Source organism: Corvus hawaiiensis, chromosome 3 (genome assembly GCF_020740725.1).
Source record: "Corvus hawaiiensis isolate bCorHaw1 chromosome 3, bCorHaw1.pri.cur, whole genome shotgun sequence".
Classification (NCBI taxonomy): domain Eukaryota; kingdom Metazoa; phylum Chordata; class Aves; order Passeriformes; family Corvidae; genus Corvus; species Corvus hawaiiensis.
Genome location: NC_063215.1, coordinates 5,612,072 through 5,636,370, shown reverse-complemented (window position 1 = coordinate 5,636,370; position 24,299 = coordinate 5,612,072). Strand labels below are relative to the sequence as shown.

At 43.8% G+C, this 24,299-nt stretch overlaps 2 protein-coding genes and 1 long non-coding RNA gene across 10 annotated transcripts in view; 2 read left to right on the top strand and 1 right to left on the bottom strand.

Annotated features, from left to right (window-relative positions):
- The window catches only part of RUNX2 (RUNX family transcription factor 2), a 215,991-nt gene that overhangs the window by 154,823 nt on the left and 36,869 nt on the right, over positions 1-24,299 (bottom strand). For all 5 annotated transcript variants that reach the window (XM_048297268.1, XM_048297269.1, XM_048297270.1 and 2 more), the window contains one exon: positions 1,420-1,703. In XM_048297268.1, coding sequence (XP_048153225.1) covers positions 1,420-1,703 — 284 coding nt within the window. The remainder of the gene's footprint in view (positions 1-1,419; positions 1,704-24,299) is intronic.
- LOC125322907 lies at positions 715-2,495 on the top strand. The gene is made up of 3 exons (XR_007202269.1): positions 715-779; positions 1,451-1,733; positions 1,991-2,495. It is a non-coding gene; the product is annotated as an uncharacterized LOC125322907 (long non-coding RNA).
- SUPT3H (SPT3 homolog, SAGA and STAGA complex component) overlaps positions 20,897-24,299 on the top strand; it is a 257,849-nt gene continuing 254,446 nt past the window's right edge. For 2 of the 4 annotated variants that reach the window (XM_048297276.1, XM_048297275.1), the window contains exon 1: positions 20,947-21,197. The gene's annotated coding sequence lies outside the window, so the exon portion shown is untranslated. Of the gene's footprint in view, positions 21,230-24,299 lie in introns of all 4 variants that reach the window. The other 2 variants (XM_048297277.1, XM_048297274.1) reach the window with 2 other exon arrangements.

Genomic DNA, 24,299 nt, shown 5'->3' with positions numbered 1-24,299 from the left:
GTTATTACAGATTTTTTCTAAAATCGTTTCCTCTCATTAGCGCGCCGTGGGGATGGAGACAGAAAATTAAAAGCAGCATCCCCGGTGCAGAGCGGGGTGGGATTTATTATGGAAATGTGCGACCCTGCCAAGGAGAGCGTGTCTGGGCAGCAACTTCCTCGGTTGTCCACCAGGAGAAGTGAAGGGGCCCCGTGTCCCCCCCTCCAAGTGCTCTGTGTCCCCCTTCCCAGCCCCATCTCTGTCCGGGCGGTTGGAGGCCAAAGCCCTGATCCCACTCTGCCACTCAGCCTGACCTTCGGGCTCCAGTCGCCCCCCGCACTCTTCAGAGCCACCTCAAATCCCCCAGTCCCACTACCGGCAGTGGGAGGAAGGGGCATCCCCGTCGGTCAGGGACTGGTTTCTCGAGGTGGGGGAGTGCCACACTGAACTACGGCCCAGGGCTGAATCCCTCCTTCCTCAGGGAGGGAAAGCAGATTAAAAAAAAAACCACCAAAAAACACAGGGAGAAGGGCTGTGGGAAGTAGGGGGTGTCTCCCAGGGGGATGCTGAGGGGGGCACAGGGTGCCCCTGGGCTGCGAGGAGAACACGCCGGCAGTGCCCCGCGGAGATGGAGATAACGGGATGGCTCCGGGGGTGCGGGCCGTGCAGGGGGGCGGGCAGAGCATGGGGGGGCACCGGGGGCCCAGCAAGGGTAAGCGGGGCAGAGCTGGTGTACGGCGGGCACAGGAAGCGCAGCAGGACGGGGGGCACGGGAACCACTGCAGGACCGGGAGCGGGGGGTGAGAGGCACTGCGGGGGCTGCACCCCGAGACATCGCGGGATGGGGGCACCGGAGGCACAGCAGGGCAGTGACAGGACACAGAAGCCACTGCAAAACTTGAACGCTTGTGGGGGGGGAGGGAATACAGGAGTCATTGCAGGACTGGGGGGGGGTCAGAGAAGCCCCCCGGGCCGCGGGGGCACAGGAGGCGTTGCAGGATGAGGGTGCACGGGGAGGCATTGCAGGGCTGGGGGCGTGAGGGGGGTGAGGAGACACTGCAGCCCGGGGACCACCGGAGACATTTGCCGCGGGGGAAGGAGGCCGGGGGGACACAGAAGCCCCTGCGGGCCGGTGGGGCACTGAGATGCTGCAGGAGGGCAGGCGGGAAGGCACAGAAATCCCTACGGCCCGGGGGAGGACACAAAACTCCCTGCGGGCCGGGGGGCACAGAAGGCACTGAAGGACGGGACTGGGGGGGGTGGAACTGCGGGACACACACTGAGAAATCCCTCCGGGCCGGGGAAGAAGCTCCTGCATGACGGGGAACACCGGAGACACTGTGGGCCGGGGGGAGGCACAGAAGCCCCTGCGGGAAGAAGCGCAGGGGACGCGGGGGGAGCATCCCGGGCCGGGGCGGCTGCGGGAGGGGGGTGTCTCACCTTGAACGCCACCGGGAGGGTCTTGTTGCAGCGCCAGTGCGAGGGCAGGACGGAGCAGAGGAAGTTGGGGCTGTCGGTGCGGACCAGCTCGGCGGGGTGGTCAGCGATGATCTCCACCATGGTGCGGTTATCGTGGGGGCGCAGCCGAGGCACGGCGGCCGCCGCGTCCTGTTGCTGCTGCTGCTGCTGCTGCTGCTGGGCTACCACCACTGGGCTGACCTCGCTCATCTTGCCGGGCTGCAGGCTGCTGGAGGGGGGGCTGAACCTCCGGCTGGTGCTGGGATCTACGGGAATACGCATCACAACAGCCACAAGTTAGCGAATTGGGGGGCGGGGGGGGGGGGAGCGGTAGGGGGATCGCTGGTAGAGGAGGCGTGTAGTGGGGGGTGGGGGTTGTAAAAAAAAAAAATCTAGCAAAAAAAGGGGTGAATGAAAAGTGGAGGGGTGAGGATAAGGGGCAAAAAAGCAAATCAGACAAAAAATAGAAAAAACAAGAGGAGCGGATTAAACGCACGAGAAAAAAAAATATCTCAGTCTGTTTTTGTTTTGTTTTGTTTTGTTTTTTTTAAAGAAAGATGGACGGGGCGAGGGGTGATGCCGGTCTGGGGGCGCCTGCAGCCTGGAGCAGCGAGGAGGCAGAGGCTGGCGGTGGGTCCGGGGCTGCCCCTCTCAGCACAGCCCGGCTGGAAACTGCATGGTCCCGGCTTCTGCCCAGCTGCAAAGCGCTGCTGCTTCTCCTCCTCCTTCCTTCCTTCCTTCTCGCACAGTCTCTGCTCTTTTCCCTCCTTCTAGCCACCGCTTCTTCCCTCAAGTGCTCAAGTTTCTTTCCTTTTTTCCTTCCCTCCCTCCCCGTCTTCTTTTCCTTTTCGGATTTTCCGAAGATTGTCTTGGGAGAAGTAGAACTCGCTGCTGGTTCAGCTTCCTGGGCTGCTGCTGCTGGTGGCCGCCAGAATTGTAGCGTAACTCAGCCCCGGAGAGGAGCGGGGGGGTTCAGGGGAACGTCCCGGTTTCCTCCGAAGAAATCTTCCTCCTCCGGACACACACACAGAAAGAAAAAAAAAAAAAAAAAAAAAAAAGAAAAAAAAAAAAGGAGCAAACAAAAAGCCTCGCTGGGACAGAGGCGAGGAGCCGCTGGGTTCCCCCGCTTATTGCCTTTGGCTTCAGGAAGCGGGAACTCGGGAAGGGGCTTGGGAAGAGTGGCTCCCCCCCTCCAAAAAAAAGGCGCTCCCGAAGCGATTTCAGCGCGGAAACAAAGTTACTGGGGTTGTTGGGGTGAAGAGGAAAGTCACAGGGCTGATAATTAAGAGACTTTTTAGCTAGTTCCTTTCGGAGGATCAGGGCTTAAGAAAAGTTGAACTTTCGGATTCCCAGGGAAAAAAAAAATCATAATTGAGAAAAAAACAATCAACACAACAATAAAACCCCTCCTTAGGCTGATTTTTAAAATATGACCAAGCAAATTCTAGGAAAAGGCAGCCTTGGTGCAGCCCGGTCCTTCACATGAAGTCGCTGCTGGATCCAAGTCCGTTGAGTTGAATAGGCGAAGAAAAATCTTGCTTTTTTTTTCCGCCCTTGATGAACAACAGCAGCAAAAAAAAAATCATTAAAATGTCGCTTTGTTTGAGTTATTTTTCTTTCTGGAAAATCGGGTTAAAAATAATAATTATGAAAAAAAGCAACCAAAAGTTACAAACTTCTTTTGGGTCCCAAGAAGTTGAGGTCGGGGAAGATGAAGGAGCCGGAAAAAAAATAACAAACCCACGCCACAGTTTTTTTGTCCTGAATGTGGTTTTTGGAGGCTGGGATTTCTAATGATTAGGTTTTTGTGGTTTATATATACAGGACTCTCTGGCTAAGGCGATCATTATGCTGATGAGAGTCAGCAGCACGTGGTGCTTCAGTCCTCAGACTTCTGCAGCCTTCAAAATAAATAAACCAGTGTGCATCCCCCCCAGGAGGAGAAACTCTCACCCACGGGGAGGGGGACGGGGAAGTGGGGTAGCAGGAGATGGTCTCCGATCTCCACTTCTCTCCGGGTTTTTTCCATTAACACTTTTGGGCTTGTTTGTTAAAAAAAAAAAAAAAAAAGGCATGAAAAATCTTGTTTGCAAAAAAAAAAAAAAAAGTTAGAATAATCTGGTGCCAAAGGGTTTTTTGCTAAGTCTCCGGTAGTCTAAAGCCTAAACCATTTCCTTGAATGAATGAAAGCTATAAAACCCCCTTCAGACTATTAAGGTAAAGGGAGTCTGGTTTGTTTTCTCCCTTAAAAAAAAAAAAAAAAAAAAGGGCAGATCTTATTAAAAACCATTTACATACCCAATGGCATGAAAGTGTCACCGCCTCCCCGCGCAGATAACAGCCTATCACAACCCGCCCTCTAATTTCTAAGGCTTTACTCCGACTTGCTACTTCCACCTTCTTGTAAAAAGTCGGCGCTGCGTGTGTGCTCCTTGCTCGCCGCCTGTGTGTGATTCGGGGCGCTGTGTGTGTGTCTGTCTGCGCTGGGGGGTGCGGGGGATGTGGCCCTTGCCGGAGCCGTTCCGAGCCCCAAGCCCGGCGCCCCGACCCAGCCGGGTTTGTCCCGCCGGACCCTGCGCCGAAAGCCGGGCGGAGCTGCCCCGGCGGAGCTGCCCCGCGTACAGGACCTCGGGGTGCCCGTGTGCGGCTGCTGGTGCTGGGGACTCCTCCGGAGCTGTTTCCGCACCTGCGGAGCCTCCGCGCCCTCCTCCCGCCGAGCGGCAGCGCTGCCCCCGCGCCTTCCTGCCCCGCCACCCGCAATTTCTGCCCCCGGGGCAAACCCCGGCTGTGCCCGGCGAAGGTGCGTGCAGAGGCGGCGGCGGCTCCTGCCCCGCTCGGCGCCGGAGCAGAGAGCAGCCCGCAAGCTCCGCCGATCGGTCACAGGGGAGAGCTCTCGCTCCGCGCACCGCGGCTGCGGCTGCCGCCCCCGCTCCGCGCCCGCCGGGCTCCCACCCAGCCCGGCTCCGCAGCCATCCCTCCATCCATCCCTCCATCCCTCCCTCCGCTCCGCGGCTTTCCCACGCTTCCCGCGGGGAGCGGCACCCCCGACCCACTGCCTCGCAGGGATCTGTGCCCTCCGCTTTCTTATTTCCGTTCTTTCCCCAACATTTTTCCTCTTTTTTTTTTTCTTTTCTTTTTTTTTTTTTTTCCTGTTTTTTTTCTTTTTCTGGTTTTTTTCCTTTTCTTCTCCTGGCCCAAGGCTGGAAGGGCTCTGGAAGTTTTCTATCCCGTTGAGAAAACGCCATCCATGTGGATAACGCTGCAAACTCCTCCTGAACTCGCCATGCTCTTCCCGACAACCACAGGGATCTGCTTTTCCCCAAAAGCGGCCGCAGGCGTTTCCAAGGCACAATTACTCATCACCTATACCGATTAGTATATATGCAGATCTGGTTTGCTGTGGTTGTGATACAGAAAATGCATTTTTCCATACTTATTTTGGCAAAATATTTATGTCCATAGATTCTTTTCGCTTCTTCCCCCCATTCTTTAGCTGGCTTTAAGACATTCCCTAAGAGCCATACCAAAGGCACTAGAAAGAAGGCAAGGAGTTGTTTTATATCCAAATGCTACATAAGCCTGACAATCATGATTTATTTCATTTCAAACAAGAAGATACGTTTCCACTTTTAATTAGTCACACTAAAAATTTTACAGTCACCTCTCTTCCTACTAAAATAAAATAAAAAGTTAATTAGGATAAACTAAAATAAGTCATTGGAAGCTACCAGTTTAAGGTCACTTAAAATAGTCCAGGGTTATTTATAATGTCGAAATAAAATTTTCCACTGAGCACCCTAACAAAGTTTCAGGTATCTGGCACAGCTGAATTTCAGTCTCCGTGCAAAAATATCTTTCTGCTGAACATTTACACATTTAACAGGAACTTACTACAGTCTGGAACAGATCACAGCTCAGAGCTCTAGAATTTTATTTAAATGGTTATGGACAAATTAATAAAAGTACCAGTAATGTTTATGGACCTGCATAAAAGCTGGATGGGATTTTTCAGAAGAAGTCATTCATGTTATGATATATATAATCTGGAACATTGGCTTGGATTTGGCTGGAATGGAGAGCAATCCTGCTGCTCGGCTTTCCTCGGGTTTTATTTCAGAACTTCTCGGAATTTTAGCACTGGTTGCAAAATGGGTCATATTTTAAGATCTTAGAGAATTGTAGGAGGTTGGTGAAAAAATGTGCTTGCGCTGCAAGTTATATCTTAACAAACACCGTCAGATTCACTTTACAGTATTGGATTTTCACCACTATGGCTGTGCTTGCTGCAATTTAAATTGTCTTTTAGCTTTTTCACTTTTAACTGTGTTATGAATACAGCCATAATCAGACTGCTTTTGGACAAAAAGGTAATGTTTTAAGGAGCACTAAGTTTATTTACCATCACATTTCTAAAACACAGGCCCAGCACGCTCCTGTTGTAAGTACTGGGTGCTCAAGATGAAAAATAATTATCAGATATGAGAGATTCTAACCTAGATGATGTTCCCTAAATAAATAGTTTTGATGCCAGTTCCTTGGGCTGGAATGTGCTGCAAATACGATGAATACATAATTTATTTTGAGCCTCTCTGTGTATGTAAATAGCCTTTGTGAAACAGGAATAAATGAATGGGTTCACTGAGTTTGTTATGGTATTTGATATTTTTAGCCAGAGCGACTGCAGCAATGTCAGCAATTATTACTATAGTGAAAGAATTGCCAATATTCTTGTTTCCAACATCTACCTTCCCGAAGTTTTTTATTCACTCGTGAAAGTGTGCATCGAGCCAAAATATGTGAACTTAAGTAAACTTAATGCTAGAGCAGGTTTTGCCCGAACTTCCATTCATTTCAGTAGGGGCAAGATAAGCTCCAGTGTCTCTTGGCAGCGCTTTACTTTCACTTTGGTTGGAAGTTGACTGTTTGCCCAGCTATTCTTTGCTTTTTTCTTAAGTATGACAAATAGTAACCCTAGATTAGCACGTTATTTGGTCTGCTAAGTAGGCGTGTGGTAATGAGTTCTGTAACTGCAGCATTCTTACTCAGACTATGGACTACTATGGTTTGTTTAACTACTGTGTCCCTGTCCCACTGACTTACAGCCCAGATAAAAGAAAATTCTTTGTGTCCTGAAATTAGTTGAAAGCATTTAATATTTCAGCACCATGCACTGCTTTTTAGCATTTATAGTCCTTGATACGTACAAAAGCATAAAGGTTTGAAAGACAGGCTAGAAAATGATTACATAAACAAAAAATGAACTGGAGGATATTACTTTTCCCCCAGTATTTTCAGGAGAAAGTGAGGACTGAGAGCTGCGACTCTTGTGTTCTGTCTCAGGATTTGATGCTGAATGCTCTGGGACCTCAGACAAGACTTTTAGCAAGCTTTCTTTCTGTATAAAATGAGGTCCTAACTATTACCACATATCTATTGAGATAGAAAAATATATGTTAAATTCTCAGAGGTTCAAAGATGAGCAGGGCTTGGCATCGAGTAATACCAGGAAAAAAATTTGGAAATCTGGTAGGAAACTTGCCCTGTCCCTGCTGAAAAACTGATGGCTTTTCCAGGGCACGCAGCGAAACATGGGCTATACAAACAACAAAGTAAACAATTGCTGCTTCTGTATTTTTCCTAACTGATGAATATACAGAAAGAAAGCTTGCTAAAAGTTCACATATTTTCTGCTTCTCTAATAAGCAGGGACTGCAAGCCTAGGTGTGGGTCGTGCTGCAGAGTTCTCCTGTTTCCCTCCCTGTCTGCAGCCTCTTATGCCCCAGTGTGATTGCATGTATTTCAGAAAGGTTTAAAGCAGCAAATGACCATGTCATCATCATCACAACGAGGCAGAACGTCGGCCTACTTGTCATCTTCTATGGCCTTTGAAAGAGAAAGTATGACCTGTGCTTTCTGGCACTAAAAACCTGAACATATAGTAGGATTAGAAAAATGTATGGCCTGTCTTTCTCAAATGATTTTTTTTTTTTTATTGCAAAATGTAAACTAAAAATTAGCTGTAGGAAGTTGTTAGGATCCTCATAAGTTAGGGACAAACTGTCATTTTTCATGGCAAACCCAAATTTGTTCCTTTCCATTAATCCTCCGCCCAACTTCTGTTTAACTAATTTCAGAGTGAGGAAAAAGTTTCCTCCTTGGATGAATTCAGATGAAATCAGTATGTTGTTTTAGAGATATATAGGCTGAAAAATGAGAACTTAAATTTATTTTATTTCCTTATTTCAGCATATGTAAAAGTAGCATGAGCCAGAAACTTCATGGTTGTTCTTTCTGTTGACCTTAGTGAAAACTGGTTCTTTTGACTAACTGTGGGGAAAGAGGGTGGTATAACTGTAATTAAAAAGGGTTTATACATTTGGAACTTTGCAGAGTCCCTGAATTTTGCATGCTGTTTTTTTAAGAGTCTAATGAAGTGCTCTCTGGCCAGATACAAGCTCCATAAAGCTCATACAGGAGATACTACAAGACGTTAAGTCAGTCTTGAGTGGGAGAAGGGTTTTTAGTGTTTCTAACCACAAACACAGCACCAGATCCTTGCATTTACTCTCTCAGTGTTGTAATGGTGACGATTCCCACTGTAAATTTATTTTCAATAGCATGGATGGCAGGACAAAATTTCTTTGTTAGTAACACAAGACTTGAAGCTGAAGTATTAGAAAAACACTGAATAGTGATAGGCTTGTTCTAAAATGGATGAAAACGGAGAACTATGAAAGAGATGGCGGACTCTACAGGAGTGAACTAGAAGAAAGCATACGGTAATGGCAAATGTAGAATAAGCATAATGGGCAAAGCAAACCAATGCTTTGAGGATCATAAAAACGTCTTTTGCCTTTTCTTTCCTGAAAATTCACTCAGGCCAGACCAGGGCATCAAGAACAATTATATTTATGGTGTGTCATAATGTAATCCTGAAAATGCCGAGCATCCTGCTTACATCTTAGAAGAAGTATGTGTGTGCCCCACATCAGGTGTGGCCTTCGGGCCTTGGGTGTGGGGGCAGAACACAATCAATCCCTTGAGTGTTGTGGAATTGGCAGCCAAGTCAAAGGAGACAACAGTGCCAGTCCAAAACCAAGCTATAAGGGCAGGTGACAAAACATTAGACATCACAGGAATGATTCTGTCTAGTAACAGAAGACAAAGACCTGGCAGAAAAATATTAAAGGTGAAGCTGCCAGGAGTATCTGCAGTTAAGCTTGTCTACCACTTTCCAGTATAAGACCTTGTTTTCACTCACATAAATGTTGCCAATTTTCAGCTGTTCAGGATGAGCTTTTCAATCCTGAGTCTGCCTCAAGCTGAATTTTTTGGAAACCTGCAGCAGAAATACTTTTGCTGCTCCTAAGATCGGCATTAAGAGAAAACACATTGTTTCACAACATTTTAAGATCTCATCCCAATATCTATTTCAGAGCTGGGATGGGAAGTTTTACTGAGTAGGAGAGGAACAAGGAGGAAAAAGCAGGTAAGTTCCTTTTGTTGTCCCTGACCAAAAGGATCCACCCGAACTTGGCCGAGTTAGAAGCTGCTGAAAATTGTTGAGGTTTTCCTCGCGCATGCTCAGTACAGATTGTGGAGCTGGCAGCTGGATTCTGCAAAGCCTCCATAGCAGCACTGGGCTTGCTAGACTGGATTGGATCTGTAGTCAGTCCAGTCTGACCAATATTGTCCCTGACAGCAGGCTGCACTGTTTTAGAGAAGAGGATAAGAAACTCTTGAGTCAGCAGATAGAGATGGGATCTATTCCTCCTTTAAGGTCTCATCCTAGTTAATAGTAGCTTATAAAAAATATAATCAGAATGACTGTCAGCAGTTCAGTTTTAAATTGTGTCTTTTAGAAGTCTATAATTCAACCATAAAAATTCCTTACAGGCTGAAATCTGGCTTATACTCTTAGTTCAGAAGTCACAGTTCTCCAAAGATTTTTTTTCAGTAGTCTGTTTTGAAGTGATAGAAAAAATAGTTATGTACAAATTCTGGACATTTCTTTCACAACACACCTCATCATTCAGTTATGATAAGCCTGATAAGTTTTAAACTATTTGTTTCAAATACTGGTCAGGCCCTAGAAGGATCAAGAATAATTAAAATCTTCACCATTAACACTAGACATTCAAATGTGAATAAGGTTCTCTGATCTTGGGATATTAGGAGCATTACGATGTTAGGAACTTATGTGATGTAATACCAAAACCTGTTAGGCTAGTTTTCCTTATAAATATTTATATAATTTATTAAATGCACATATTGAAAAGCAAGGGAGAATCCTTCTGTCTTCTCATAGCAAAACTCATCATGAAGACAGTCACTTAGATGTTCTCCTATTTGAAATATAAGAAGAACGACATAACCTGGAAGTATGCAGGACAAACAAGCAAGAGGTCCTCAGAAGGGGCAAAGCAGATGCAAAACCTTTCTTGGAAGACCACAGCAGCTCTCATTACTACCAAGCTTCCCTTTGTAGTGGAGAAGATAGAGAAGCTCTTCCCATCCCTGGAATGCTTTCAAAGATACTGTGCTTGGCACCCTGAGGTTAGCGTGATTTTTGAGCAGATAAAAGCCCCTTACATGAAAAGGCAGATCCCACCTTCTTTTTTTTTTACTTTTTTTTTCCTTTTTTTTAAACCTTGGTAAAAAAAGAAAGAAAATCCTTATTCTGTCTGCAGTTCCACTGATTTCACTGGTAGCCTTCATGGAATAAGGGGCTGCTTCACCTAAGAGAAGCAGAGGCAAGACTTTAGCTAACTTGCTGCTTCCAGTTACTCACCTTATCCTTTCATATTTCCATGTATAAATGTCCATCATGGTAAAGAACATGTCAAGTCTTTCAGCTCATTATTTCCACTACATTTTAGAGAGATGGAATAATTTATATTTTTAGGCACGAAAAAAGGTCTTTCACTGTTTTTGACAATTGAAGAACATGGACTGAGGGAAGCAGAGGAAAGTTCTATTTACTAAACACCACATGTAGATTACCACTGATAGTTTTTCTAAGGAAATTTATGACCTGAGTGGAGTAAATAAACTCCCTTTTTGGTAAAGAATCTGCAGCCAATCATTCATGCTTGCTTAGAGACGTTACTGTTCATGTTGCTTTTATGTGGAAGCCTACAGTAAAGGGTGATGTTATGTCTAAAATAGACAGTTGGCAGCTAAAAAAGAAAAGAAAAAGCTATTTCTAACATTACTTATCATGAGATTCTTGCTAGATTATGGCACATTCACTCTGGTTCAGGAAAGAAAGAAAAGGTAATGACAGGACAATTATAATTCTTGTAACTAATATGTTATCTTCATGCACGCACTTGCATGCCCAGCTCCATTTACTGGCAAGTTACGGCATTTTACACATCTGAAATAAACAGAGAGCTCTCAGTGTGTTCAGAATGTTTAGTAAGTCTGAAAGTTGTTTGCTCTGTATCTCAGAGTAAATGAGAATGGGACAGACACTTCGGTTCTCCTGGCTGCCCACCCTGTATTCCCATAATGCTTCCATGCTCCCCTTCCTCTCCCCATTTTATGTTCTGAGTCCAGTAGAGACATAACTATGTAAGGCAATCAGGAACACTAAGTGAGAAGAAGAAGAAGTAAGAAGGAGGTACAGATAATGTTTTCAGAAATATTTGTTTCTCATGTACAAGTAACTCCATGGCTTTGAGCTCTACCTCTCTTGATTTACACTGGTGTGAAAGGGGAACTGGGCTGTTATTAAGTCTACCTGATTTAATAGATGCACACAATGTGTTGCTTATTTTCTTCTACCACATGTGAAATTATCAATACAGACTTCAGTAATTCCACATTCCAGAACAAAAGTATTCTGAATTTAAAATGAATAAGTGCCTTTCTGAGTGATGATCCCTTGTCCTTAACTCACCCCAGTGCACTTCAGCATGTGGGTTCTGTAACATTGCTGGGGCTTTGCCTTCTCTAGAAGAACTCCCTGTTTTTGATGAGGGGTGTCTAAAATAGTTTTCTGCCCTCAGATCCACTCAAGTACTAGTAGAAGTAGTTGCCTCACTGGTATGGACAAGGTCAGCTAAGTTCACTGCTTACCATAGCAAACCATGCCTTGTTGAGGGCTCATGGGATAACTTGCCTGTGTAGGATTTGCCTCAGAGTGTACAGAAGAATTTGTTACAATAGATGTTGAACTCACTGACTTTGTCCACACTGGATGAGCAGTTGTTTTCAACAGTGCTCCAAGATGTGTGGAGAGTGGGCAGGCATTTTGACAGCAGTTGTCAAAAACACGTTGTTTCTCTGGGGTAGGTACCTGCCTACCATAATATCCATGCTCTAAAAGGCCAGATTCAGTAAGCCTGGGATAGTGCAAAGTCCTCTCTGACAGCACAGCCTGCAACTTTCTGTGCTGGTGTACACTTGCAGGATGTCAGATGATGAGCAGGACTTTTAATGTACAGTCCCTTATCATCTACATCAATACAGAATTGAAGGCCACAAGCCAATTGCCGAAGATTATGCTAATTTAAAGAACAATTAGTGGAAGAAAATACCCATGCTATAAGTAAGTGATCAAAGCTCTCACCATGTGAGGCTGCTGACATAATAAATAAAGCTGAATCTTGCAAGTCCTTCACACACTATATGCTTTTCTGAGCCCATGTGAAAAAATATAAGAAATTTTTTTGCCAAGCCCAACTGGGTTGGGTATCTTTACCTCTTAGATGTTCATTAATAATTGACCAGTTCCATGGAAACATCATAAAAGAAGTGGATGGTAGCAGAGATTTGCTTTTTCTATGTTATTTATTTTGCAATTATGCAAAGAATAAGCTGGCATATGAGGAAGGAAACTGAAGCAGAAGTTATTTTTCAAATGGATAAAAGAAAATGCTATTTGTACAGAACAACTTCTAGTTGACCTTTGCAATAAATGCCATAAAATACTATTTTGGCCACAAATAGAACAACATTTTTAGAAGGATTAATGTTTAATCTGTCTGTCTGTCTGTCTATCTGTGCAGGATTTTAGAAAGAATGGAGGAAGCTAGTAGTCCACTTTCACTTATAATTGCATCTGTAAAACTTTAAAACTGTGCAAGATCTTTCTCTGCTGTGCTGGATGCCATTAGCATTAGCACATTACCACAGAAAAGGAATCAAAGGTAGACGGTGGACTTCATAAGAAATCTTCCAAAAGCCTTCTATCCCTCAAAAACTTTAATTCCCAACAAGATCCTGGCTCTCACAAAACCCATTAAAATATATGAACTGTTCAGTAGGCTCACAGAGTTGATAACAGTCTGACTATTTTTTGATAACGATAAAATCCAGAACTATATTAGATTGGAGAGAGCAATTTTTGAGGAATTTTGAAACCCTGGAGGAATTTTAGAGGGGTCAATCACTACACTTATACTTGGGGGATTTTTTCTTTTTTTTGAGATGGTTTTTTTTTTTGGTCATTGTCTCTTTTTTTTTTATTTTGGCATTGGTACAGGTTTCTATCACGCCGCATATCCAGTCACACAATATTGCTTGAGTACCATGCAGTCATTCCATGCCTTTTCCGGCCCTGGATGTTAGGTGAACGTGAGCCTTAAAAAATAAAATGGATACTAAAAAATCTAAACACTTTACAAATACTTTTAAAGGGAGGGATAAGAGAGGTAGCAAGCATCGGGAAAGAATCTCTCCAGATTCAAGAGCTCTGTATTGGCAATTTGCAGACATTTCCTAGTAAAAATGCTTTAGCTGATCCCAGCTGTAATACTGGATCCTTGGAAAGGTTGACTGGGTATGTCTTTTGGCTGATCTGAACACACTGCCTATAGTTCAACATCAACATCCTGACTTTTATATAATTCAAAATCCATATCTAAATCATTAGTGTAAATGTATTTTAAAATGGCTCTGTATTTTCTATCATGATACTAAGTTGACACTGGCAGAATGGAAATTGGAGAGAAGCTGTGAAGAAATAAAAAAGTATCCTGCTCTGGTTCTCAGCAACAGGAATGACCAAAGCTGCCAGAGAAGCACCTTATACAAAAGGAAGACTGACTAGGCAAGAGGTAAGAATATTCTCTGGACCACTGTTGAAAGCAGTACTTCTTATCCAAAAGAAAGATGGAAATATGTAATTGTACCCTTCCTTTAAAACCAGGTCTTGCTGCTTTCCTGTGTGTTACAGATCACACGTTATTTTACATTGGAAGCTTGGTGCTAAAATCTAAAACCTAAGGGCCAAGTTCTGCCCTTAGATACACATGCACCAGTCCAATGAGCTCAAAGAGAGCTGTGTTCATATGTTTAGCAGTAGAATTTGGCCCTAAATATTTAAATATTTATTCAGAGAAAAAAAAAAAAAATCTTCTCTGATATATTTGTATCTCGTATCTAATGTACACAGGTTACCACCACTGGGCACCCACCCTGAGAAATAAGAAGTGTTAGAGAACCATAAACTCAGTATTTTACCTGCTCAGCATGGTCAAATAACATTAATTTGCTTCAGAACATTAAGGAAATTAAATCTTTAGCAACCTGTGGCTGATGTTATTTATTCTGCAGTCCAGTAGTAATTTGATGCAAATTGCTGGTGCTATTCCTACATCTCAGGAAAGTACTGTTTTGAATGGACTGATTCTGGAAACTTTCATTATATGACTATGCAATCCAGAAAGAACTAATGTCCTCTGTTTATATTTTTTCTGCAGAGGAAAGCTCAGTGTTCTGGCTAATTCTCACTTATCTTCCAAAGGTTTATAACTGGAATCCAAAATAATCTAACCATGTAATTTGGAAATGAGGATCCTGAGGATCCCACCTGTTCTCCATGGCAAATGACCCAGATGTGTTTTTGCTACGAAGGATTCTGAAACCTGCAAATTTTCCTCTAGCACCATAATGCTCCAATTTGTATATCTAATATAAGTGAAAAGTAACTATATGTAACTGCTGTTTTCCTTGGACAAATGACAGCCAGAGGAGAGCTGAGTTCCAGGTTCAGACACCTAAATTTGGTTGTCTAAAAGTAACTGTTTATATTTATACTAGCTATTTAAGCTCCCATGGTATTCAATAGTGACCTAAGACTCAATTCACTTGCCTAAAATTAAGCTTCTAATGCCATAACAGCTGCCTTGGGCTACCTAAAAAATCACCACGGAGCTGGCACATCTGAGTCAGGACCTGTGTGAGGTGCTTTGGAAAGGCAAGTGGAGGGAGACAACATAGCTCAGAGGACTTGACATGGATAACTGAGTGCAGCCCTCACAAATGCAGTCAGTGGCTTCTACAGAGCAAATCTAATGGACAAACATAGATGTCTGCTTTTGGAGGAACTGCTTTCTTGCCAGCGTTGACCATGGGCTTCCATTGAAACCTACTCCTGATATTGTAGCTGCCAGAATACATCCCGGTTTTAGTGTGATCACTACGCTTCCAGTTCAGTTGGGCTTAAGCTACTCTGGTTGTGCATTTTGTGCAGTACAGCAGTTTCAGTGAAATGCTGGCAGGCAGGTCAGCCAGAGTGATGGGCAGGTGTGATTACAGGGGTGGTGAGTCTCTCTTTATGTTGTGCTTCAGAGAGTTCCTTGAGATCCATCTGGACATTTAGCGAACACTGCTACCTGCCACTTATCTAGAGGAGTCTCTGGCTACTAAGTGCTGGCTCTTTAGATTGCTTGGGAGAATTGGAGCTTTGTCTGCTCTTTACTGCTCTCATCTATAGGTGACAAGGATATCCAGCATACTGCCAGAGTGCTCTTTTCAAAGCTGCATGGATTTTTGGGCACAGTCAGATTTGTAAGAAAGATTCTGCACCAAAGCTCATTTTCTGTTTTTAGAGCCTTTTGTCTGGAGTTCTCTAACCATAGAAGTCACCCTTGAATATCTCTGGCTATAGAGGTGCAATGCATGATGATGCCAAAATGCCATGACCCTTGCGGGAAGAAGGTAAGAACAAAAACATCTGTGGACTTGTTAAATTCATTAACAGTCATGGCCAGTTGGGCCTTCTACCCAGGTCTTGCCTCAGCACTAACAAGGTGAGTTAACAGTGATCCAGGACCAAAAAATTCTTTGCTGCTACAAATCGTGATTTTGGTTTGCTCTGGTCGTTATCTTGGTTGAGATCAAACCTCAAGCATTACTTCAGATAACATACACAATTATTAGCATAAGCTTCCTTGATTTGTGTGGAAACTCCCAGCCTCATTTGTGAAAGCCATGGTTTTGAAAAGGGCACAGCAAATAAGCACTATTTAAGGTACAGTCTCATTTAGGGCAGCTGATTGGCCAGGCTGGAGGAGTGGCTGCAAAAAGGGTCCCTCTAAAGTAGTTTTTCTTCAAGTGCATTGATTCAGATCAGTCAGAAACAAAACTCTGCTTTTATCTTGTTTTATATTTAATTCTGCTGCTTTAATATGCTGCTTACTTAAGGGTGTGCCTACGGGGCTGGCTTCTGGTTAATACACCTGCAAAATGGCTACTACAGATCAAAGGTCTTGGTCACAACTGGATTACACAACACAAAGTTCTGTCCTCAAGATCACGCTGCTACCTAATTCTGTCTCTCCAGGTCTTTAATTTCCAGGCATTGGAATTGCCTCAAATCCATTTTGGCATGGAATACATAATTATTTTCATATTGTGCTAGTCTACTCTCCTGCTTTCATCCCCACGAGCCAGGAGTGAATAAGAGTTGGCAACTTCATACTCAACTATTATATTGCAGAGTACACCTTAATCAGCACCCTAATAAATAGCACGCCCAATTAATTGGGACATTGGCCAGCAAGCCAATTCCTTTCCCTGAGCTTCAGTGTCTGTAAATGATGGATAAATAGCATTCTTGCTGTTGTCTGTGAGCATATTTGTTGTAATTAACAGGCATGAGTTGGTGTTTGCTGGCATGTGTTTCCTCAGTAGCTCTGCTCACTTTTTAGTAGGCTCCCTGTTTCCATACAGTTACTAAAAGTAAATAAAGAACAGATTTCCCTTTCAGTGTTTGCTTAAATCAAGGCAGTCCTTTTGTATTTAAAAAAAAAAAAAGTAATCTATCCCTTACATTCCTATATGGTTTTGACAATTAAAAGTAGTAATTTAATTAGCACGTTTCTGTTTTGATTAGTCCAGTGAAGAGGCCTTTGCCACACCATGGAATAATTTATAATAAAGGGAGAGATTTCTGCTGCAGGTCTCTAATGCTACTTTTTTTGACCAGGGATTGCACGGTGGTTTGCTTTAAAGTGGTATTTCCTTGAGGGAGATCCACAGAAGTACAATCTATTTTCATAAACTGGTATATGTTATGCTTTACTGTAGGCATGTGACAGTTTCTCTTATTTGGACATCCTTTGCCAAAAAAATAAATAAAAATGAACACAGCAAACTTTTCTAATCCCTGCATTCCTCACAGATTGCTTTAATGGCGACTGAAAAAACTATTGGAAGTAAATGAATATGAAAAAGGAAATGGTACTGGGGAAATCTCAACAAGGGATCTTAAAAACCAGGATGGCTATGGATCAACACAGGGTAGAAACATCCGTGTAATTAAAGGAGAACATAATTTGTGGGTTATCTGAAAAAAATTGTCTGGGTTGGCATTTACTTTGACTTGTTGGCAGGAGGAAAAGAAACCGCCCTGTACCACTGCATAAGGTTCCTTATTAGTTGTGGCTTCTGCAGAGGCTCCGTCTCCTCTTTGGAACATGGAGGATTTCTTTCATTACATAATCTGGAATTTTTTTTTTTTTTTAATAGATTGAATTTTTTTTCTCCTGTGTGTGCAAATTCTCTTTGCCCCAATGCTTCTATACTGAGGTTATTATGCCGAAGGAATGCAAGCGTCTAGAGTAACAATGGTTCATTTTCCTTTAATGACTTTGTCGACAGGATGGAGACATTTTTGTGGTGTGATGAATTCACTCAGTCTCCCGTTGTGTTTTCTCCACATGCTTTGGAAACTCTCTCTCTCTCCGAGAATTGTGGCCATCCACTCCAGCAAGAACTTCATTACTTTATATTCATTGTATTTAAATGACACCCCAGTGGTACTGACCTCCTGGGATGTTTGATGTAAATTATATGCTATGTAGGGGGAAAATAAAATCGTTTTCTGACTTTTTATGTTCTGCAGAGAAATAAAAAGTGAAAACAAATGACAGAGAAAATCAGGCCTATTCAAAGTGAAACTTTGTAAGCATTATGGTTTGAGCAGACTCCAGTTTGTAAAAGTGCTGAGACAGTTCATAATGACCTCATGATCTGAAAGGTGACCTGAGAAAGGGAAACAATTTTGTATGTGACCTTTTTTGGTTCTGTATAATACATAACAAAAACTTGATCGTGTTTTTTTTCCCTCTTTGCAAGTATTGTGAGAATACAGACTCAAGCAGGAAGCAGCCTCTGCACTTTTACCAGCTAGACAAAGGCACAGTGCTAGAAGGGACACCTCAGTGCTCTTTCCTCCTGTCTTCTAGCAGATTTTCTTGTTTTGACTTCAGATTTCATAGCCCATAGGTATCTGTCTTGTTCAATTATTCTGCCAAGAGTTATCACCTATAGAAGTGGCAACGGGGGAGGGGGGGAGGAATGTTCTCTCATCAACCCAGATCATCACTGGGCAGGAACTTCAATCCCTTATGAACTGGTAACCTTTCACTGCAGGCTAAAGGGTTCTGCACAGCAACACAATTTGTCAGGAAATGTTTCTGTCAGTGCTTTTCAGGCACTTACCAAGTCACACTGCCTCTATCCAAGCTCCTGGAAGTTATGTAGCTCACACTGGACATGCTTAACCATATTATCCCAGTAATTCCTGTATTAAAATTACCATATGGAACTGGCATAGTAATTTCTCTATTTTTTCTACATTTTTATATTAGTCTGTCCTACCAATTCTGAGATATATAAAGATACGCATAGAAATGTCAGCAGTATGCTGCCTTGCCTCCCTCAGTTTAATGTAAGGTTTTGACAAATCACAGAATTTGGCTAAAAACTTGACGCGCCTTGAGTTGTTCTGCAGTACCTTTCATAACTTGACGGAATGTTTTGATTCTTCTTTTGGCCAGGAAAATGCTTATCAATAATCCTGCTTTGACTGGGGTTGCCCAGATATTTTAAAATGGGTAACAGGAAGCAACAGTTCAGGCCATCCTCCTCGCAGCAATGACTTAAGACTTTGCTGTGCAGGCAAGAATCAGCAGCATGAGGCCTCTCATTCTCCAGGATAATATCTTGGTGTTTTGCCCTGTTGCTGTCAGTGCTTGGGCTGGTATCAGCTTTACTTTCATAATCATAAGCAGCAGCAGCAGAAGGGAGAAGGGCTGGCAGCACTCGTCAGCGAGTCACAGAATCACCTCGTCTTTCTGAGGCTGATGTGGGAGGTGGGAACAGGGAGGAAGCAATGCAGAAGGGACTGACAGAGTGTTTATATGAAGTAGCAAGAAGGACGGGGAGTGAGTGGTAGCCAAAAAAAAAAAAAGTAAGGGTAGCAGAAGTCAGCTGCGGGAAAAAGAAAATAAGATGACTTTCTAATAAACTGGAATTCAGATGGCCCCTAGAGTGTTAAGATTATTGCAGTGGTTGCCAGAGCTTTCTTCTTCCTCCTTTTCTTATCCAGACCCCCAAAGAAGTAAAATGCAGAGATTTACATAAAATTACAAAGTCTCTAAGCTGTCAGTTTCTTAGAATGAATCCTTGTAAAATGATACGAATCCTGCTTGGTGTGTAGGCAGGAATTTGAATTAAAAAGGGACTAAGGAGGGCAAAGTAAAAGACAGAGCATAACTTTTGAAGTTATACACCCCACAAACTTTTGAGAAAAGTAAGATTTTTTTCAAAGCACTAATTGTTACTCCATTTACCATTGGTTGGTCCCATTTATTAGTTCCACTTTATAGCATGGCACACATCAGCCTGTCTCCTAACAAATCTGCATGTGATGAGCGGAACGACCAAACTAAACTCACAGAAAACTACTGTTAGGAGGTGTCCAAGGAAGAAAAGGTTGAAAGGAGAAAGGAAGCATTAAAAGAAAGGAAAGGTGGGTTAATGCTCCAGTGACTTGCCCAGTCATGTCCTTCCCCATCAACCTGATGAGTTGGCAGGATTTAGGAAGAGGAAAGCCACCATTGCCAGGAATCAGAGGAAAACATGGGTATGTAACCATGCCAGTGCACTGAATCAGCACAGCAAAGAACAGAATATTTCAGCTGAAAGAGACCTACAACAATCATCCAGTCCAACTGCCTGACCATGTCAGGGCTGACCCAAAGTTAAAGCACGACCGAAGTTAAAGCATAATGACATTGCCCCAATGCCTCTTATACACTGAGAGACGCAGAGCATCAACCACCTCTCCATAAGCCTGTTTCAGTGTCTGACCACCCTCTCAGTAACGAGATGCTTCCTAATGTCCAGCCTAAACCTCCCTGGCATCAGTCATGGTTGAAGTAGTACAACTGATACTGCTGTAGTAAGGATCCACCGGTATTTCCAAGGGTAAAGACAAACACAGGTTGCTGTTGCTTGCACTGTGTTGGTTTTGAACACCTATACAAGGCTGTGGCTGCAGAGATGAGGGAGTGCTGGCACCTGTACTGAGGCCAGACACCTGTGTACACCCACACCTCCCTGCTGCCAGGGGATGCAGCTGTCACTCCCCAAAATCCCCTGGCTTTTTGGACTCATAGCAGCCCTGGGGCCCCTTCTCGCTGCCCTTCAGCAACGCCTGGCACTGAGGGGGAAGGAAAAGGTGGCGATGGCCCATCAGGCAGTGCCTTCAACACCATCCCTGGAGGTATTTAAGACTGGATGTGGCATTGAGGGACACGGTCTGGCTGACAAGGTGGTGACTGGACATAGGTTGGACTCGACAGTATCAGAGGTCTTCTCCAACCTAATTGATTGTGTGGTTCACAGAATCCCAGAACTGTTAGGGTTAGAAGCGACCTTTGGAGACCATCCAGTCCAACCCCTCTGCCAAGGCAGGATCACCTGGAGCAGGTGACACAGGGACGCGTCCAGGTGGGTTTGGAATATCTCCAGATAGGGACAATCTACAAAATCCCTGGGCAGCCTGCTCCAGTGCTCCGCCACCCTCAACGTAAAGAAGTTCTTCCTCATGTCTAGGTGGAACTTATTGTGTTTCATTTCATGGCCACTGCTCCTCGTCCTGTCGCTGGGCACCAGTGTAAAGAACCTGGCACCATCCTCCTGGCAACCGCCTTTGAGACATTCACACCCATTAACCCCTGGCGATTCTGCGAGCGGCGAGCCGAGGGGCGCGGCGGCGGCGAGAGGCGGGAGGCGGGCGGCGAGAAGCGAGAGGCGGGAGAAGCGGCGGCAGCTCCGCCTGGCCCCGGCTCCTCCCCGCGCCCTGGGAGGTGCCGCCTCCCCCGCCTCCATCTGCGGGGCGGCCGCTGTGGCGGAACCGGCTCCTCCCCGGCGCGGGCGGCGCCATTTTACCCCCCCCTCCCTCAGCGGCCGTGGCGGCGGTGGCGGGTGGGGGAACAGCGCGAAGCTGCCGCTGCTTTTCCGTCCCCCTCGTTTCTCGCCTCGGTCCAGGCAGCGCGTGGAGGGGAAGGACCGAGGTTCAGTGCCTGCCCCTCGCTTTTCCCTCTCGGCTGTCCGCACACGGGGTGGGGGGACCGGGCACCACAAGCTGCTCCCACCCTCCTTCCATCCTTCCTCCCCTGCACATCTCAGCCTCCTCCTCCTCATCCATCCATCCATCCCCAGGGGTGAGCCTTTGAGTGAGTCACCAGAGAGGGCACGCAATTAGAGAGTGTGTTGCTATTAATTAACTTACTGAGGCTGCTCGTTGTTGGGGCCTTCAGGAGCGTTAACGGGGCGGCTCCTGCCCGCGGTACCTGCGGGGCGGGGGCGCGGGGGGGCCCGGGGGCGCGGGGTTTGCTGGTGGCCTTCAGTGTTACATTGGACCCTGCCCTGTTCGTTTTGTCGTCTCGCAACTAATCTAGACGGTGTTCTTAGGACTTCTTCTTCCTTTTTTTTTTTTTTTTAATCTTTAATTTTTTAAAAATATTCTTTAAAATTACGTGACAGCGTCCAGGCTTTGGCCTGCAGTACACTGTATACTGCTGGGTGTTGTTAATTTCTTCGTGTCACTCTGATGTTGTGAAATGTGACTAGTTTGTAAATTTCCTCTGGAGGAAAGGGATTTAATTTATTCTGCCCGAACAGGTGTGGTGATTCCCTAGCTGGAATCCTGTGATATTCCCTAGCTGGAATCCTATGCATTTGGCTACTCTTCCTTGATGAGAAATTTTAGATACATACATCGATACCCTAAGTTGATGTAATTCCTGATATGCCAGAATGTTCACATAAGGTCTATAGTGTTCCTTATAGAAAGTATTAATCCTTACAGAAATTTCTAGTAAATGCTAAAAGCCAAGGACTGACAGTCCAGAATAATGTTTCTCTGTGTTAGCTGTCAGTGATTTTTCCACTTAGAATATTTTTATACTTCCTGTGTACAGATCGACTGCTTCTAAGTTCCTAGAAATTACACAAATGGATGTTTTGCAGTCAATGACTGCAAAGTACGTATACATGCAAAATATATATTACTGTGTTTGTGAAATGGGAGCAGGAACCTGATGTTGCAGACAATGCAGGTTTGCTGTATGGTATTAGTGTTAATGATTTATTGTGAGACATTTGATTTCCTACAAGTGAATGTGTTTCAAGGTTTACAGCCGTGTTGGTGTTACGCTAAAATTTTCTTTTGAAGTCTTTGATGTAACTCCCACATCATTCTCTTTCTTGGTACAGGCCTCGCTTTCCCTTTGGCTTAAGGCAGCCGTGCTTACTTGGCAGGATGCACCCACCCTCTCTCCCTTTTTGCATATCTTTCTTCACTGTTGGCCAGATCCAAGTGGTATGGAAAGCAGTGTCAGTCCTTTTGTTAACTTTGGTGGACTTTACACAGGCTCCTATTTGCATGTTACTAATATACAAATCACATTTTTTTTATTTTGGTGCCTTTCTATCCTGTGTATTGTTGCTGTGTAGGAGGGAATGTTGATGGTAAAAGTAGCTTTTCCAACTGTAACAGGATAAATTTATGTTTTTTTGAAAGCCTTATCTCTGCTTGTGAAAGTTTGAAAAAGTTGGATACAGAGCTTCTTAGCTGCGATGATTCTGAAGAAAAGTTTGAGGTCTTAACCCTAATATACTAAAACAGCAGGAGGAAAAACTAAAAGTTGTGTCTCTGAGAAGTAAACAAGAAATCATTTAGTGACATTTAACTTGTGATTTTTGAATCAATCGATTTGAAGATATTACTTAAGGTTTCACAGGATTCTGTTGTCTTTAGAGCCTCTGACTGTCATAACCAGCAGAATTACTCTCCTAGGCTCAGTTCTGGGTAGCACAGGATGGAGCTGTTTCAGAGTTGATTAGTCAATTAGTAACTTGTCAGCATAAGCAAGCTGTAATTTAGCAAGCTACAAGTGTTTTAAGAATTGCCTACATGTAACAGCGTAGAACAACAGTGAACATTGTTCACGTTGTTACTGCTCTTCTGATGTGATACCCTCCAGCAGTGAGACCAGCTAGACAGTGTCTTTCTAGGTCATCACTGCAAGGGTGTTCTAAGGCATGAGGCCAAACCCAGGCAGTGTAATTATACCATAGAAACAAATTGAGTTAATGCTCTTGTTGCAATTGTGAAATAGCCAAATGTGTAGATACACAAGCATGTAAAGAAAAGGAAATTAGGTAGGCCTATGTTCTCATGGAGCCAGGCAGTGGTGACTCAGTTACAAGCTTATCTGGAGCTGATCAAAAAACGTTCCTGTCAGAGGTACTGAAAATGGTATTGAATTGATCTGCAGTCTGTGTTTCAGATACTTGGCATTTGTAGTGTTACGTGGAGTCGTTATTAATTTTAAGTAATCTTAGTAAGTGTTCTTTTGCAAGCTATCACAGGTGAAATGTCTATTTATAAATAGTCTTTGTCTTCTCTTTACCCCTGTATTTTGCGTGTGTTTGAAGTATTGTGTTTGATTGCAATCAGACTTTTGCAGAGTCAGCTGCAAAGTTTCTAGTTCACCCAGCTCCTTAAACCATCACAGAAGTAGCAGTAATGGAAAAAAGAGGCCAAGAGTTTGTTTGGAAGAGGTGATTTCCAATAGACTTTGCTGAAATGTAAGCTTGTTTACTTGAAATGCCACTCAGGCATATGATTTTTAAAAGCACTTAGCACTGACGATCTCTACTGATAATTGTTCTGATTTGCCTGAGAGATGCTGGCAAGAGTTAAGCCCAGTACTGAGGTATACCTGGGAGAAATGCATATTTTTGAGTAAACAAGAATGCATTTTAGCAGGAACTTACTGGATATAATCTGTGACTATGCGATCTCTGAAAAGATCTGAATGTTACTGATATACTGTTAGACCTACTTCTAAATAGCTAATATTCATGCTTCTACCTTATATTAAGGCCATGGCTGTTTTTGCTGTAGTTTTCCGTGTATTAGGGTGTTGCGTAGATGAACAACAATAGAAGTAGACATTTTCTCCTCCAGAGAATTTGTACTTATGGTGGCAAGCACTGATTTCTGAAAGAGTAACAGCCCCACAACAAGAATTGGAGAATTTTTTTATAATCTTAGCTATGTATTTGGCCACTCATTTTTGATGAGGAATTTTAGATACATATGTTGATGCCATAACTTGATGGTATTCCTGATATGCCAGAATATTCAATTAAGGTCAGGGTGTAACTATATTATGAAATGATTTTAGTTGTATTTCAAATAGTGAATCAAACACAGCTCAGGGTGATATGAGAGGAGAAGGGTTGATATAATCAGTGTGATAGGTTGG